Genomic DNA, 19,027 nt, shown 5'->3' with positions numbered 1-19,027 from the left:
TAAGACTTTTCCTTTGGCCTTAAACTGCTTTACATCTCAATATTTATCTTTTAAAACATTTTCCAGAGTAAAATATTCTGTAAATGTAAAAATGTGAACTTTTCAAATATATTTTTCCCTTTTTTATATGAACCAGCTCTTACATGCAGCATAGCTCAATTTATTGTTGCACTTTTAAAACGTCTGATATGAGTTTGAACTAGGCTGAAATCCACTGGTTGCACTTCCTTTTTATGTTAACTGAAGTGTGAGGCTTGTCTTTCAGACACTGATGTCCTACATGTGGGTAGTTTTGTTATTTACAGTGTTTGTTAGATAACCTCAAGATGCAATGCAGATCTTGTGGGAACAAACAGCAGAGTTTGTGGCTGAAAACAGCTTTTTTTTGTCAACCAGCTCTGCCTGCCAACCTGTCTGTCCAGTTGCCCCCCGACATTCCTCTCCCTATTGGCTGTGCATCCCATAATAGACTCATTTGGCAGATTATCTCCACATGTGATGAGAGAGACAATGAGGGTTTATTCTTTAATTATTCTGGGATCAGACTGGCTGGTCATTTGTTTCAGAGCTGATAATAATTAAATTCCAGACTGTCCAGTTTTCCACATGCTGCCTTGCTTTAAAGTCCTCAGACTGAAGTCATGTCATTAGGAGTGCAAATAGAAACACCATGGAGTTGTTTCAACACTCTTTTCCAGCATGATTTGGAGTTATGGGTGTTACAGAGGCCACATTCTTATTTGTGAAACACTCCAATACTAAAACTAAAATAGATTATTGCAAATATCCTTCTTTTCAGGTAGTCCAGGCAGACAGAGGTCACAATGCATCCCCTGTGGATGTTGTGGCTTTGTGTTGCCCTACCAGGTCTACTGTGGACGTCACATTCCAGTCTGTCTGTGGAGAGCAGCAAAAATGCCTCCAGAATCTGCAAACCCGCTCCCCACTGGGACATTAAGGGGCGTGCACCAATGCAGGGAGTGCTGGGAGACGTGGTCGTGGTGGCTCTTCTGAAGGCCAGCTGATTATTCTGTCTCACTCAGGCATCCAAGTAAGAACAAGTACAGCCGTTAAATTTGTAGAGTATCTACCAACAGTACAGATTATTGCAACTTTTATTAACATTTGTTTAATACAAATGTTTTGCGTTTCTGTTTATTTAAATGTTTTGGGTTTTTTTTTCTAAAATTCGATGGAAGTGCTCGGGCTTTTCAAAAGACTGAAATACATGTTATGTCTCTGGACACGACTGTTTTCAGGAGAGATTATCACAATTTGCTTTGCAACACAGTTCCATCTTTAGACTTTTTTTTGTGTTTGACACTTTAACGTCTGATACGTTTTAAATATAAGAATATGTAAATATTGTTCAATAAAGCATATCTGCCACAAATGCATTGAAATCAGAGTGCAGACCTCTACTGACATAACTATGAATTCCATATAAATGAATCATAACGTCTGCAGATACTTTTACTTTGAAAAGCTCTCTGTGTTGTATTTTATTGTGCTGTCATATCTACTGTATTGGTGCTCAACTTGTTCAAGCCAGCAGTGAGGATGAATTCAAACATTTTGTCTTCGTCCATCTATTCCTCTGTAGAATTGGAAGCCTGCGTGAGAAACTGAATCGCAGAAATGTGACAGACGTGTCCTTCATGATAGTGAATGAGCGAGATTCTCATTCAAGAGCCATGTACAAGGCACTGAAGAGAAAAGCGCCCAAAGGTGTCCCAGTTTACCAGCAGGCCCTCAATCAGACGGATGTGTGGGAGACTCTGGATGGAGACAAGGATGATTTCCTGATATATGATCGGTAAGGCTGGGCTTCTCCTTTTAGCTGTGGGAGTACTTTGAAACAGGCAGAAAAAAACAATCCACACATTTTACGTATGGGATCCCAGTTAGCAAAAACATGTGACCCAAATATGGCATCTGTAGTTTTGTTTGGCTCATATTTGACCTTGACTCATAGTGTTAACTCCACATTAGCCACATGACTAGCACATGTGGCCCCAAAAGGCAAGACCGGATTATCCAATGGGCATATGGGCACGGGCTCAGGGGCCCATGTAGGGCCCACATAGGGCATACACCAGCAGGACATGAAACAAAATGTAAATAAAAGCCACATAGTTATACAATAGTGCTAGTGGATTGCTATTGGTATCACTGGCTGAGAGATGTTAGAAATGATGTATACACTGTATAATTCACAATTTTTACAACGTTGCGGTGGAAGGGGCCCCTGGAACAATCTGGGCCCAAGGCTTCTGTGCACTTTTAATCCGGCCCTGCCAAAAGAAACATATTACATTACAATATATGTCCATGCTAGCTCTTCTTTTTTTTTTTTGGCCATTTCTGTCCCAAAGAACTCTTTCTAGTGCCATAACGGAGCCATAAATGCCCAAATGACTCCATTTTAGTTCCAAACATGTCTGCCATCTGGGATGGTATCATTTGCACAGTCGTTCTTCAAAAAAATATATAAACATATTTCAGGCTATAAGATTTCTGATGTTTGCAGGCAGATCAGAGAAAACAATCAGATTAACACAAAAATATTAAAGTAGCAGCAGATTTTACAGCAGTGTTTTTCTTTTTCCTTTCCTTTAGGTGCGGCCTCCTCACTTCCCACCTTACCTTACCTTTCAGTTTCCTGCATCAACCCTTTGTAGAGGCTGCAATCCTAGATGCTTATCACAATGACCCCTGTAACTGCTCTGTGAGTAACTGCACTAAACACACACACACACACACGGCGTCACGCACATCGAGGTGGTTGTCATGACAGTGCTTTGCAGTATGCAAAAATTTCAGTACTCATACATTTATTATTAATGTGCTTAAAAGTGAATTACATCTAACGCAACTCAGAACTGAAATAACTTCAAGTCAAATTTCTATTCAATTGTGGATAAATGAATACAGGCTAACAATTATGACTTGTAGAGACAGCGCTACAAAGAATTTTAAACTGACTTCACCTCAATATGCTGAGCTTTTTAGCCTCCTTTACTCATTTGTTGTAGTGTGGCATCAGTATCTGCTCATACACACTCTAGAAATAAATGATAGAAAAGAATGGAGACATTAAACTGCAATATTTTCTAGCTATTTTCACCAAATAGCAAAGAGAAATAGTTTGCAAAAAGCATGTTAGCGCAATGACTATTTAGCAGCAAGATTCCTAAGAAGACCAAACTAATCCTCATACACCTGATTCTGGCTTAAAGACGCCACGTTTTACCTTGTCATGATCATGTAACAGCCACAATGTTAGCAAACTTCCTAAAATCGTGATCTGGCGCCCCCTAGTGGTCATGATGACGCGAACGCAAGTGTAGCATTGCCTCCAGAGATGCAGTCAGAGCATCTACAAACTGTCATGTATCAGCTGGTCAATAAATCAGAAAACATTTTGATAACAAAGTGAGAAAAATATATTAAAAGCAGTAGAACTATTAAAAATTAAGCATTATGATAATGTTTTCCAACTAATAACACTAAATGTCTGTGTTTTCAATTTAAAGAAAATTAGCTTTCCTTTTTGTGTGTGTGAGCATGTGTGGAAAATAAAGAAAGAAGCAAAAACAAGTGAAAAGAAGTTTCCATTTAAGGGATTAAAGAACTGAACACATTGTCATTTTTAGATAGCCAATGAGGAAACAATACTGAGAGATTAAAATTGTTTAAGCTGTAGAATTTGCTCAGCAATCCAAAATGTTTGTTGTAATTGTGGGACCATAAGCAACTCAAATTAAATGAAAAGAAAATTATTTCGAGTGGACATATGAAATCAAATCACTAAAGCTAAATTGAATAAGCCTTGTGCGTAAAAAGAGCAAAAAAACCCAACAAAATGAAACTGAAAATGCAATTTAGTTTTCTTTAAATATTAAATTATCACAAAATCTGAGAGCAGTTGAAAAAGTTTTGAAAACTTGTCCTGATTTTTGTGTTTTTTTCTGTCAGCGATTACGTTAACATGTTTGGGATGTAAATAAAACAAAAATAAAAATTAAATAAAAATGGCGTAACAAGAAAAAAAAAAAAGGACTTTGCCTGACTGCCTTTTAAATGCTTTTTTTGATGACTGGTTTGTTTTATCTTCCTAGTCTACATCTACTTTATCAGGAGGGGGAAGCATGTTGAGCAATAGCACTCGACCGAACACTAGAAAAACTATTGTTGATGACGACGATGATGAAGAGGAGGACACGCCTTCCAGGGGGACTTATCACAACCACCATCATCATGGATCAACCTACCAAGGCCAATAGAAATCAAACCACAACAAAAACCTCTCCGGCTTACCGCCACCACCATCATCCCCCCCCCCAGTATTACCACCACCATGGTTTCCACTAATGTGCCAACTGCAGGATAGTTAAATAACATTTGATTAGTGTTACTTACATTCAGCTTGTTAGGAAGTAAACTTAGATTTTCATGATGATTAAATGTCTTCGTTTTGGATTTAAATATGCAGGTGAAGAGCAAGTCTGACCACCAGAATCTGTTTTACTCAGCACTCCAGCTGTGGTTTCTCTGTTAGCTTTCACACACCATAAAGTGTCCAGGTCCCTTCATGGTCTCCCATTAATGAAGTCTGCAGCGTAAAACCTGCCAGCAGGAGACTGTAGGTGGATGTGTGGGGAGAGATGTGAGGGGATGGAGACAGGAGGCGGTGTGCGATGCTGCTCTGCTCAACTCAGTCAGGTTGCTGCTTAAAGTGGATTCTGTTCTCAAGTCAGTTCACTTTGCATTTCTGTTCATCTTTTTTCCTTCTTTTGAGATTTTAAAAGATTTTTTAAACGTAGTATAAATAAATTAAACAGTGGAAACGATTCGATATATGTATTTTTTATTAAAGTTAGCATTCCTAGTGTTGTTTCTCTGTTGGTCTCAGTTTTACTCTCTATGTCTGAGATTTTACCTTCTCTTTTCTCCATGTGAGACATAAACAGACATTTTTTAGTTGTACACTTGTTAAATATGGTTTAATTACAAATTAACTTTAAATTAATTAAAAATGAGTCTGTTTAATGTTTATAGTCTGGTTTTAATACATGTTGGAGGTTATGTAGGTTCTTCTCAAGATCAATATCCATTTAAAAAACATAAAAATGCAATAAACAAAACCTTGTTTTAATATCTGTTTAAGCTAATATCTGTTGAAGGTCAGTCCTATTGGAGAGATTCACTTCTTTTTTCAGTAAGTAAGGTCAAAATAATTTACAAAATTTAAGATTAAAAGCATTCATACTTAATTGTCAAGGCTCCTTCCATTCTTGTTTGAGCACTTCAGTGCATCTTAAAAAAAAAAACGTTTAGGTGGGATTTATGCGGTCAACCATATGTCAACCAAACACATGGACTCAGGTGAAGCAGGTCGATTACCTTAGAGCTGCTTAGGACCTGGCTGAGATGCAGCGTGCTCTGACTGAGCAGAGAGCTGAGGATAGATATTATAACCATACATCGACGAAATGGCGGTAAAGTAACAGATATTTTTGCCGACACATATAGAAAATTAACATCCCTTAATACCTGTCAGCTGTTTGTGTCAGTGATTCTTTAAAAATAATACTGTTTGCTAATAGTCAGTGTTAAGTACTGTTGAGACTGTAACTGTAATGATCATTTGGACTCATTTAGCTCTTTAACCTTTAACTATACCTGCTTTATATGTTGGATTTATATTGTGGGAGGGAGCTGGAGCATCTCCCAGCTGAAAGTAAGAGTGAGAAGTGAGGGCCAATGTGGACAGGCGATCAGTCCATTTAAAGGTTACTTGCATCATGCAGAGGATTTTTCTGAACACTTCCGTTGCTGTAATGGTCGTTTCTGATGAATTATGATCTATTATTACTGCATGTTAAGCTTGAGCAGGTTGCAGGAGTCTGGCGTTGTTGGGGATTTTCTTCAGTAAATCCTTGTGAGGCTCCAGGTGAGGCTTAACTACTTAGCTTTGTCCACACAGCATGTTTCTTCAGGCAATACAGTAAACGATGTTTTATCTTACCTTGAACAGTGGGGGGGGGGAAAAAAAACCTGGATGTTTGATTTTACTCTGTTATTCGAAGTTAAGCTGAATCTGCTAAAGTGGACATCCCACTGGAGTTGGCAGGATCCATCTTCTGATTCCTGTCTTTCTTCCTAAAGCTAACAAGGTGAAACAGCAGCTACAATAAAGGGATGTTAACTTATGCATGAGTATTGAAGGTCTGAAATTTTAAGAAAACTGTAGCAACTGTGTCCACAGGTGCTAAAAGCCAGTTCAAGCCAGTTTTTGAAGCAAATGCAACACGATGTGTTTGGGAACAGAAGATTTACTCAGCTTTCTTTTTTATTGGTCCTGTGGTTGTTAGGTCAGTGGCAGCTACAGATTGTTTACATACTGATGTTTCTTGAACACGGAAAAAGAATAGCATTTAAAAATTTTTTTAAGAACAACTCAGGGTACCGGCTGAAAGTCATAGCGTGCATTTGTACCCCATCTTCAGGCACCAGATGGCAGCACAATAACATGTTACTCATCTTCGGAAAGCCGTAACCCTGTCCTCCACCTCATGCAGCCATTCATCCCGAGGATTATTAGTTATTATCCATTATCAAGAGATACGTTAGGATTAGTGAACATAATCCCTGAAATATAATCCAGATCATCACCGGATGGCTTAATCAAATTTGCAGTGGGGTGTATTTCTTTATTAAGACCTTTAAGAAGGGCACGGTTTAGGAACATATGCTGTTTAAGTCTACACTTTGTTCTGCTTCAACCAAACATTTAGTTTTTTTCCTAACACTTTGCTGGGCCTGCCAGCAGGCTCTAATGAAGACTGTAGAACCTTTGACCTGCCTCTGCACAGTATAACACAACTAGAATTGTTTAAAAAGATGCATTTAGACATTGACGATAAAATAAAAGTGGAACAGCATCAACACAACTCTTAAATGAAAATGATCCAAGGAAAAGAAATCTAGCAGCTAAGAACATCGGTGGGCCATCAGGATGTCTCCCCACAAGAACAAAGGGTAAAGCCAAAGAGTTGGATCCTGCTTTGCATGATGTATTTAGGACATGTTACTGACCCAAAACAAGGCAGTTCGACTGCACAACCTTTCTTTCCCACTGTGGACTCTGTGTAGGAAGCCTTCAACTTGGCGAAACTCGTGGCCTTCTTTTTCAGCAGCAGAGGTGCCCTTTCCAGAGACATCAATCTGTAGGCGGGATGTTGTGCAAGGGCAAAACTATGAAGAACAGTGACATCTCATTGCCATCTTCAGGTTATTTTGATCCTATCAGAGGGAGAACAGCATTATTTGATGCAAAGGCTTCAGTTCTCTTGGTGCCATCACACCAATCCCACACCTTCATCCTGGCTGTTGGGCACCAAATATGTATTGTTTGTCTCAATTTACCCAAACTGGGGGTTGACAAGTCCCTTTCCAATAACAGCACATACTCCACCTGCCTATGTTTATAAACCTGAGAGGATTGGTGACGATGGTTGCTGATGTGAGCAGATCATCCAGGTGTGCCATCAAAATATTCCCCAAGAATTAGCATTATGTTTCTGCAGGACGAGTTTTCAGTCTTATGTGGGAGCACAGATTTATCCTTTTCTGTCTCTTTCACTTTTTGGTCCAACTTTGGCACCAATATAGTTTTTCTTTATAATATACCTTGTTGGGTTTTTCGTCTGGAGTTAAATAAAAGTTTGTTTTTTTTAACATAGTCCTCTGACAAGTTTAATTCTTCAGACTGAAAGGAGAAACTAAAGGATTCATTAAAGTCTGACAACAAGAGGTTCTGAGGAAATGGAATTCAATAAGAGGACACTGACTGAGACTGTGCTCAGTATATATGTTCATGTTGAATGGAAGTGCACATTATCTTCTAGCAACAATGTGAGATGCTTTATCATTATATTTAACTGGTCTGAAGCTATGAAGTAGTTCTGGTGTTGAAATCAAGCTGTCAACAGAAGAGAACCGATTCTTCACAAACTGACTCGGTAAGTGTTTACAGAGTGGGGATTTTGCATGTTTTGGTGGCACCGTGTCCTCAGGTTTTAAACATTTCTGGCTTATGTATCATAAAATCATACAGACACTATCAGATGAGGTCATAAGAACAATTTACATGTATTTTAACATAGTTAAATAACATTGTATTCTCTGAATATTAGTTGCAGTTTCCCAGGTTGTTTAAATCATAAAACACTCCAGCAACAAAGTTTGCAACAAAGTTGCTGAAGTGTTTTTTCTGTGTATTTTCTTGTACTGTAGACTAATATTTGATATGTGGAAGCGGTTTGTTTGCCACACAGAGTCAATTGATGGTGGACCTCCTGGTCCCTTTCACAGTGTGCAGACATGGATTACCTTGATCTGTTCTGAACAGACTGAATTGTACAACCGTCTGTCAAACATCCATCGCATAAGTGAACAATATATTGGAAATAACTATTGCATTATGATGCACGCAGTTTTGCTTGTTAAAATTTCTTTTTAATGTTTAAATCCATGAAATGAATGGATCATGAATGAATCATGTAAATGCACCATAAGGTTGTCAAACTACCATGTTCATGAAGTTCCTGGCAGCCAGACTTTCTCGCTTCCTTTCTTTCTCTGTACACTACTAGACTGTTTGCCTCATGCCCGCACTTTTCTTCATTTACTTGTCTGCAATCCTATATTTAATAAAACATTGTACTGAAATTCCATCATGAGTGTGAAACTATTTTGCTTTGGAGGAGAGGAAGACTTTTAGTTACACCGTTCACCTTCCTTTTCCTGAATAACTTTCTGTAAATTCACAGCTGAAGATTTAACTAAGTCATTAATCAATACACATGATTTATTCATTAAACAAGCAGCACACTCTGCCAGTCAAATCAGTTGAATAATACCAGTGCACAGTGTGATGGCATCCCTGCTTTCCTGTCCTGTAACATTGTATTTGGCATTTTTTAGTCTATTTCTGTCCTGAAGAAACTTGTGACACAAGCCATGAGTGCTTCCTTCAAATCAATGTATGTTGGCCTAATTTTACACCTACTGAAAGTCTCTTCTGCTCATATTTCACACTCAGGGTAACAAGGCTGTCACCACTTGGCAGAAAATCCAATTATTCTACCAAAGTATTTTGGAAAATGGAGGCAAGTTTTTAATGATCTATTCTTTAACACCATTTGCATTTTTATAATTGTATACTGACTGGCAGCTTTTGTTTTTTTTTTTTTTGCAAAACAACAGTTTTAATCTGTACTGCAACCTTTGCTTTTCTCTCATTTCTTTTCTGCATCCAGACAAAAGGACTGACAACTGGCTGCTGGTCTACTCTCCTGTGCCAATTATCTGCATATTCCTGTGCTACCTGATCATTATATGGGTGGGGCCAAAGCTGATGGCGAGGAGGCAGCCAATCAACCTCAAACCTGTCCTGATAGTTTACAACTTTGCCATGGTCTGCCTGTCTGCCTACATGTTTTATGAGGTAACTCCTGCACAGTCAGAGGGGATTTTAATGAGTGAATTGGATGGTCAGGAAATCTGTATCAAATACAGGCATTTTTAGAAACTGCATTAGAAAGAACAAAACAAATGATGAAAAGCCCAACCAAGCCAAAAGATCACCAAAGAAGATTTAGAATATCCAAATTTGATGTGTAAAACTTGCATGTTCAGGTTAATCATCAACTACATTTACAGGATGTTTTAGTCTTCCCTAGTGAATGAAAAATAATTTCCAGCCCTGTGCATCTCAGGTTTTAGTCTATTTTGATCCATTTAAAACAGGAATTGAGTTCACTTATTTGTTGCCAGTTTACAGCATCTTCCTGGTTGGCTGGATACAGTTTGTTGTGCCAGCCAGTTGACTACAGCGAGAGCCCTCTGGCCATGAGGGTATGTCCTGATCTACATGACTCCAAAAGCTGCTCTTTTCTTATAAAGCTCCACTCTCATATTTATTTTCTAATAGCATTAGAACATCATTCTTTCTTAAAGTACACTCATATGGTACATACAAGTACAAACAACCTACATACAAGTTTAATTTTTTCTTTAAAAACACATTGAAAAATTAATTATTTCATGCAACAGCTGAGACTGAACCATAGAAATCAGATGCTAAAACACAAATTAGATAATTAAATGCATTGGTTGCTTGTTTATGTGTTTGTTGTTTGTTGGGCAGATGGCCAGAGTGTGCTGGTGGTTCTACTTTTCCAAAGTCATAGAGCTCACTGACACTGTAAGTATGCACACACACACACACACACACACACACACACACACACACACATATATATATATATATATATATATATATATATATATATATATATATATATATATATATATATATATATATATATATATATATATATATATATTCTTGCGGCTCTTTCTCCGCATCTCATTCAAACACCGATGGAGGTTGTGGAGGTGACATTGGGCTCACTTTGACATGTGGGATGGGGGATGATTCAACCACAACTCTTCAGATTGCTGGACTCTTGTTTGTCTTCCCTCCTTATAAAGCCACCATGACTGCAAGCGCACTTTTGTTTTTCTTTGATGTGCTGCAGATATTTTTCATTCTGAGAAAGAAGAACAACCAGCTGACCTTCCTTCATGTATACCACCACGCCACTATGATCTTCAACTGGTGGTCTGGAGTTAAATACGTGGCTGGGGGACAGTGTGAGTACAACTCCCATCCTCCAAAAGAACACAAATAGAAACATGCAGTATAAGTTTGTAACATGTGACTTCAATCCTGTATGTCTGTTTACAGCTTTCCTGATCGGCCTGATCAACTCCTTCGTTCATATAATCATGTATTTGTACTATGGTCTGGCAGCTCTGGGGCCAAATGTGGCTAAATACCTGTGGTGGAAACGATACCTCACCTCCCTGCAGCTGGTCAGTTATGATTGTGTAAAGGATATAAATGCAATTGTATGGAAGAAGGTGATGCAAGTGGACTGGGGACAGCGGGTGTGGGTGGGAGGAGGATTATTAGTCTGCTTTACCCCTTCCACCGTTAAGATTTCTTTTGTGGTGCCGTGCCCCACCCTGGACTTCTCTGTCCAACACAATAGTGCTAATTAGAACACTGAGCTCATCAAGGCTTTATTTTCAAATGAACTTGGACAATAAAGAGCAATTAATTAACAAAACTTGGCAAAGATTGTTACACACAGAAGTAATACTGAAGTGACTCCTAAACACAGAAAGCAGTCTGGTTAAAATGAATATTTCTTGGCTCAGAATGTGTTTCTCCTTGGTAATTCATCAGTAATACCTATTAGTGAATATTTAATGTTTTTTTTTCTTTTTGCAACTTTTAGCAGCCTATATTATGAAGATATATATTAGATAGATACAGATATGTATAGATATATGTAGATATGTATACATCCAAGTGCTTCAGAGTCTGTTGTGTTGATGAGATTAATGTGGAAGCCTTCTGGCTGGTTTGTTATTGTTCCGACTGGCTGCTAGTTTAACTGGTCAGATTAGCAGCGCTGATGCTCCTCAGCTAACAGAACCATCTGTTTATAGCATGGACAATGAAACAATACATTCTTTCTTATTTTCATATATAGGTCACTGCGGTGCCTGACTGGCATTTTGCAACCATAATCTCACTGACCTTACAGCTGGCCCCCCAAGCCTTCATACAAACTTAGCTTCACAGTTTAGTTAACACTTGAGTTGATCTTGAGATTAGAGATTATGTTTCTATGTGTCTGCATGTGTTACTTCTGTTTCTTCGTTGCTTATACTGGTTTATAGCAGCACTGAAAAATAAATTGTGCAAGAGTTCGGACTTCCATGAGATTTTACTATATTCCTTAGATAACCTATCTTCCCAATGAAGAACTAATGATGTTTTAAAGGCTGTAATTCATTATCAGTAAAAATTAGGCAGGAACAGGTTAGAGGACTGTAAATCTCACAAGAGTGGACAATTTTAAAATGTCTGCGACCAAGTGCATGGTCAGCTAGTCCAGTAGTGACAGCTTGGTTTTTAGCTAGCTTAAACCACATTGTTTGACTTAGTAAATGAAGCTGAACTGAAAATAAAAACTAAGTGAAGGCCAATGTTGGAACAGAAGCTGGAGATTTTTTTTTTCTTTTCATTTGCACTTTTTCCTCTGAGCCAGCAAACAGCTTATAGCTGCATTTCTGCTGTCTTCTAGAAATTCCAGGCTTTGCCACCATTTACTCTCAAGTAAAGGTGCATTCAGGAAAGGAAACACAATGTTTGGTATTCCTTTACTGCTTGCTAACCTCACATTTATCCCTTATTTATTGATTGTTGTTACTTGACTTGGAAAACTAATGACATTTAGATAGCTTTCTAATTGTGGCTCCATGGTAGTTTGGGTGGTAGGAGATCTAATTAAACAAATATCAATAGTTTTGTACCTTTCTTAACTGCTGCTGCATTTTATTGCTATAAATAGCAGCATGTTTGTTAGCCAATTCACACAGGAATTAGATTGGGATCAGGTCCCTTGGATTTGCATTAGGGTAGGCAATGGGATAATGGTCAGAAATCCAGTGGGAGTGAAATTAAAAAATGAAAAACACAGCTCAAAACAGAGGTCTAGACAACATCTCAAAGCTTTGTAAATACTATTTTCAAGCTTCATCTTCAAACGCAGCAGCCTTGGGCATCCACAAATGCCCAACTGACTGTGAAAATCATAAGAAAAAGCCAAAAGGTGATTGGCTAAGACCTAAATAACTTTGCTTTTTGTAGGATTCTTAGAAAAAAAAGAAAAGCAAATTAAAATCCAGGAAGATTTGACAGACTTCTGGAAAGGTGGTGCATTTTATAGCCATACTGGAACAAATATGAGTGAAATGGAAGAGGCCTCAGAGGTAAAGCGGTCACCTCTAAATCACCCTTTTCAAATGAATATTTTTATTGAAGCCTGATAAACTTCTTTACATTTTGGAAACAAGTTCTGCAAAACGTGGACAACTATCTGAATGAGTAAAAGCTCAAGGTTTTGCCATGGCTCTTTTCGGCCTCATACTTCCCCTGTGCTCTTACTACGAGAACAGAGAATCTGTGGATAGACTCACAAAGCTTTTCATTTTTCTTTCAGCTGCCTCCATAAGGCATTTACCTGCTGAGGTAGTTGTCAAAAGAAGTGTTGTTATGTCATGTACATACTCTAGCTCTTTCTTTTGATTGCTGTGAATAAGTGGAAGATGAAAGTGCAAAGGCTTTAACTTTTTTGTCTTCTGGATGTAGCTCATCATATACTTCCTTTTTTAAAGGATTTTCTTGCTTTAGGTTCTTACAGTTATGTTCATTTTCAGTGACCAGGATGCATTTTTTTTATCATTCTTCTAGTTTCTGGTCCCTCAGAGTTCCCGGATAAGGTGCCATTTACTGTTCTCTGTTCTCTCTGTCATCAGGTGCAGTTTTTTACAGTCACCATTCACACCGCCTACAACCTGTATGCTGACTGCAATTTCCCAGACTCCATGAACGTGGTTGTGTTGGCGTATTCTCTCAGCCTCATTGTTCTCTTCAGTAACTTCTACTACCACAGCTACATTTCCAAGAAGACTAAGAAAACTTAGGGAGGAAGGTCATACAGTAACATAACAGAAGAAGATTGAAAAAGACTCTTAAACCAGGGCAATATTTAAAAATTTATGATAAACAGTTTTTCATGTGAACTAAAAAAAAACAAAACTGCCACATTAGATCATTTTAAGACAAATATTAGCTTATTTTAAATTTAATGGCAACACACTAAAAAAAATTGAAAGAAAGAAAGGCTGGAAAGGTAATGATAGAAATTAAAATATAAATTGGAGAAGCATTTTACAGCCATGGGTTGAGTCAGTTGCATGACCCCTTTTACAGATATAAAGATGGGCAGAGGTTCAAAGAAACTTCCACAAATCAGTCTCTGAATACAGTTCAGTGTGCAATCCATAAATCCAGGAAAAAGCTCTATCACGCAAAGAAGAAGCCAACAAAGCTCATTTAAAATGGTCTTCGGCAAAGTGGAAAACTTTTCTGAGGATTAAAAGTTGAATTTTTTCTTGGTAACCCAGGAGCTTATGTCCTGTGGACTTAGGATAAACAGGACCATCCAGTTTGATATCAATGAACTGTTCAAAAGCCTGCATCTTTGATAATATTGGGTTGTAATAGTTCCAATGGCATTGGCACTGTACACATTCTGCAAAGGCTACATTAATACTCAAAAGTATATACTTTAGAGGCTTTACAGCAACATATGTTCCCATTTGGAGAACATCTCTTACAGGCAAGCCCTTACATACTAGTAACTTCATATGAAGCCACATACTGCATCCATCTCAGCAACATGGCTTCACAGGAGAAGAGTCTGTATGCTGAACTGGCCTACCTGCAGTCCAGACCTTTCACCAAAAACAAACATTTTCATCAAACTAAAAATCTGGCAACCAGAGTGTAGGACTGTTGAGCAGCTAGAATCCTGCATCAGACCACAATGGGACAACACTCCTCCTGCAAAATTACAGCGACTGGTCTATTCTTTTTCTAGACCTTTACAGAAAAATGTTAAAAAAGAGCAGATTTTATCATGCAATGGTAAAAATGATCCTGTTCCAGCGTTTTTGGCATGTGTTGCTGCCATCAAATTCTAAGTAAGCAAATGTTTTCCATGAAATGGTAAAATGTTTCCTTTCATGGACAGGCAACCTGTCCAGGGTGTACCCTGCCACTCACCCAATTATTGCTTGGATAGGTTCCAGCTTTCCCACAACCCTGAATTGGAACAAGCGGTTAAGAGAATGGATGGGTGGATGGATGGATGGATGGATGGATTGATAGATGGTAAAATGTTTCATTTTCAACATGTTATATGTTGTTTATGTTTTACTGTGAATAAAATGCATCAATAAGATTCGCAAATAATTACATCATGTTTTTATTTACATTTTATACAGTGTCCTGATTTTGTTGGAGAAAGGGTTTTAGCACATTATATCCTCATTGTAAGTGATACATATGTTCAAACAAAAGCTTTCCTCTCACATTTACAAAAATGTTCATTTATTCTACACTCCCATTTTTGCACATGTTTTTCAGTTTCATTCTTTCATGATGCAAAACCTCAAAACACACTTAATGCATATAAAACTGTGTTTCATCAGCCCTGCCTCCCGGGAGCTATCAATCCTCTATGTTGCCATTCGGCTCTATCCTGCAATAAGCTCCATATCCCACACTCTCAACATATTCCTCTCACTTTGTATATTAGTATTAGCCTCCCTAGTCACTAGCATTTAATCTCTTTTACCAAAGGAGTGACCCCAGTCACCCCACAACCCCCCCTTTCTGCCACCTGCTCCATCTGTCCATATGTAAAGGCACAATTTGACAAGTGATTTCAATTTATGCCCCCTTGTGGACAGAAGCTAAATGAACCAAATCTGCTTTCCTTTCATTGTACTCTGCCACCATCATTAATTATTCCAACTCCATTGTTAAGCAGCATATTGGTTTTGACTATCGTCGGCTCCAAACTCATCGGGGGGGCTGACACGGAACATGAAGAATGACTTTGAAGTGACAATATCAAAGGCAGCATCTCTACTGTAACATCCATCCACATGTGGCAACTTAACAAGGTCAGAGACTCTCTTCTCCTCCGCGTGAGTTTTTCAAGGTGATGTCAAACATATGAAAAAGTAGATTGCAACTCATCCAAAACAGTGTTATGTTGTAACTGTGTTAAAGCAGGCTGTCTGTTTACGCAGCCATGCTGCTTAGGAACAGCCAGCAGGAGACATTACACTTAAGCTTTTCCACTTGGGCCACTTCTGCATGTCCATTATTATTATGCTCTATTATTAACTTTAAGTACAGCATATGTTTATGCAGAAGAATACCTATTTGATACAATCAATTTAGTTTTATGGTTCAAATCCACTAAATTTCTCCCTTTTTTCTTGTAAGAAATAGGCCTTTAATGTCTTATAATACATTCAGACAACTCAAAAAATTGTGTTTAATTTTAAATGAGCACTTCATTTGGATTCTTTAGTAAATGCAAGAAGCTCCTAATCTGTATACATAGAAAACACGTACATTCACATTAGGTTTCTTTGACTATGTTGAACCATTTATCAGACTGATTTGTACACCAGCTCAATGAGACTCAGCATATTGAACTGGCAGGAAACCGATGCTGACTGTCCAACAGATCCAATAAAATATCACACATACAAAGAAACAAACATAAAAAAGCAAAACAAAGCAAAATTACCAATATTTTGGACATCGCTAACTAGCTTGCAAGCTTCATGGTGAGCCTTAGAACATCCTACAAATTTTTCATAAGTTTATTGAATCTGAGGTCTTCACTCCATGACCCTTAGAGGATCCAATGCTATTCCTACTCCTCCAAGCCACAGTCACCCACAATTTGCAAAACATATATACACAGTATTCTTTTTTCTGTGCATGCAGGATCCATTGGTCCTACAAGATCCTGCAAAACAACGACTACAGGCCTTATTAATTGCCACAGCTGCCCACATCCGGAAGAAACATGAACAGAGCTCTGTGGGAACATGTCCAACTCAGTGACTCCAACTTGTTAAGCTGCTTGTTGAGTAAAACAGCCTAAAATAAAAAAAACAAAAAAAAAACTGTTCCCAAGATTTCCTTTTTCTGGACTGCAATGTCTTGATGTTTTTTCCAGGTATCATCAATGCTAGGATGACCTACTACTGGTTTCACCTTCCAGACTTCTGTCAGCTCTTCCTTGCATATGTTCCTTTTTCCTGATGTTGCAGTTATTGGGATGGCTTCATCGATCACAAAAGCTTTCTTCTGCTTCTTATCTGAAATCATAGTGTCTGGTTTGTTGGCCATTATCATCTTTTCCTTCTTTCTTCCTTTCCATTATTAATAGGAAAGAAAAGAGGTTCTATGCATATTTTCTGTAGAGGCAGCACATGAAGTTGAACCCTTTTCATAAAAAAAAAAAAAAAAAAAAAAACTCCTTTAATATGCGTATCAGCTGGGATGTCATCTAGTAAACATTTAGTAGACTGTGTAAATATGTGAGAGAGCCAGTAGCGTTGTATGGTGAGTTTTGGAATAACACACTTGTGTAGCATTAAAAACCATATTTTGCTGCTGGCAAGTGCCTAATCTACGCTCCATCTCAACAAAAGTGTGCTACAAGTACAGACACACACACAAGCGCCTACACACACACACATGCACACACACAGCTGATTGCCAGAAGCCCATTTGAAGCTTGATGTCCCTCAGCTTTGCCGCAGGCACAGCTCCAGGTTCATTACTGCTGAGTGCTGCTCTGCTCAGGCAGGACTGACTTTCTGGCTCAGTGTCACTTTGATTAACTTCTAAATTTGCAACCAGATGATGGACTTCATCTGGTGTGTTTAGTCAGTTATGAGGCCTTTGAGTGATACCAAACTAGTAAGAGAGGCTAACTAGACATTAATGCTTTTTACTTACATGCAACATGACTGAATACATTTGATCGGCGTGCATGTCAATTGAATCTTTTTGCATGCCATGGTTGCTAAAGGCATGAAAAGACTAGCAAACTGAGCAACTGTGAAGGTACTTCTTTTTCTGCTGAATCTTGTTTGTGAATGACTTTATGTTGGTCTCCTTGGAAACAGTGCCAGACAGTGTTTGGGCTTCAGTCAGGCTGTAATTAATAATCAGGTTAGAGTGAGAGGATATTGAAACGCTCTTGGAGCGGCTGCTGGTAACTTCCTAGCTAGTGAGAGGGACGGATGCACACGCACACACACACATGGTATAACTGTTAATAGTGAGAGAGGTTTGGAACAAAGAGGCTTATAAGTGTGCTTGAAGGTGAGTCACTGGGTTGTTTTGAACAATGAGGGTTAACAAGAGGCTGCAGCAATCTCAGCTTAATGGGAGCACACTCCAACACTGGAAAGCTACTGTTAATCAGCCAACCAACCAGTAAGTAGCTTCCTCCTAACAAGTTCACGCCAAGGTCTTGCTTCTATCTCAAATCTCAAGAATGAATATGGGAGTTTTGATATTAGTTATTTTGATGTAAATAAATAGTGGTTTTTTTCATTATGTGTGTCTTTGTGCTCCATAAGAGAAAGCCCATCTGTTGGTGACAAGATCCCAATTTATGGACAATGGGATGAACCCAGTGCCACCTGTATCTGTGTTATCAGTGGTTTATTGGTATAATACTATTTAACTAGATAGCCAGACAGCTTGATTTATGGCTTGTATTGTTGTGGGACAGACATATGCAAACATAAAGAGATTTGTTTCTGAGACTCACAAGCTCATGATTTGTTTCATATTTGCATATTTATTCATTTTCCTTAGTTGTGCAAAATGATTTTTTTGTCCTGCCTTTAAATGTCGCTGAAACATATTGGCACAGCTTCAGAACTGGCCATTTATGTGCAATAAATCTTCCTAAAAATTAAGCAGGTGGTGTTTTTAAAAGGCTGTCCCAAAGTCCATACATGTACAGTGAATTAGCTCAGCCTCACCAGGTGCTAATTAATGTCCATAGATATAGTGTTTTGCTACCATTTTAGGCCTTTTTCTCACTGTTAAAAATGCTATTTGCAGTATTCAAGATGCCATATCTTTGTTGCAGAAATAGAGAATGATGTCATGCTGTTTGAATTGAAACCTGCAATTAGGAAGGAAAGAAAGGTTTTTTCCATCAGCATGTTAACTGATGCTAACGCCTGTATTCACTGTGAAATATCATCACTGACTTCTGTTTAAAGGAAAGATACAGTGACAGAGAATAAAATGGGAGGACTTAAGAAAACCCAAACATACATGATACTCAAAGAATCTTTAACAAAGCTACTATAATGCTACTGTAATATGATTAAAATGTTTCTGGATTTGCTGCTAAGGGAAATGTAAACTATACATTTCATTGTACTCAATGAAAGACTGAAATAAAGGCACAAGGCA

At 38.2% G+C, this 19,027-nt stretch overlaps 2 protein-coding genes across 2 annotated transcripts; both read left to right on the top strand.

Annotated features, from left to right (window-relative positions):
• Window positions 1-824: 824 nt before the first annotated feature.
• selenop2 (selenoprotein P2) lies at window positions 825-3,990 on the top strand (the record flags this gene model as incomplete). Its single annotated transcript, XM_079243843.1, has 4 exons — window positions 825-1,051; window positions 1,604-1,816; window positions 2,620-2,728; window positions 3,979-3,990. The coding sequence occupies 4 exons, from the start codon at window positions 825-827 to the stop codon at window positions 3,988-3,990; spliced, it is 561 nt and encodes a 186-aa protein (XP_079099969.1).
• Window positions 3,991-5,495: 1,505 nt separating this feature from the next.
• elovl8a (ELOVL fatty acid elongase 8a) lies at window positions 5,496-13,632 on the top strand (the record flags this gene model as incomplete). Its single annotated transcript, XM_079243841.1, has 8 exons — window positions 5,496-5,501; window positions 9,110-9,176; window positions 9,327-9,514; window positions 9,844-9,924; window positions 10,217-10,273; window positions 10,611-10,725; window positions 10,820-10,947; window positions 13,465-13,632. 8 exons carry the CDS (start codon window positions 5,496-5,498, stop codon window positions 13,630-13,632), a joined length of 810 nt encoding a protein of 269 aa, XP_079099967.1.
• Between the last annotated feature and the right edge of the window lie 5,395 nt (window positions 13,633-19,027).

This window comes from Telmatherina bonti (assembly GCF_933228915.1).
Source record: "Telmatherina bonti genome assembly, chromosome: 7".
Taxonomy (NCBI): Eukaryota; Metazoa; Chordata; class Actinopteri; order Atheriniformes; family Telmatherinidae; genus Telmatherina; species Telmatherina bonti.
This window is presented reverse-complemented; position numbering and strand designations above follow the sequence as displayed.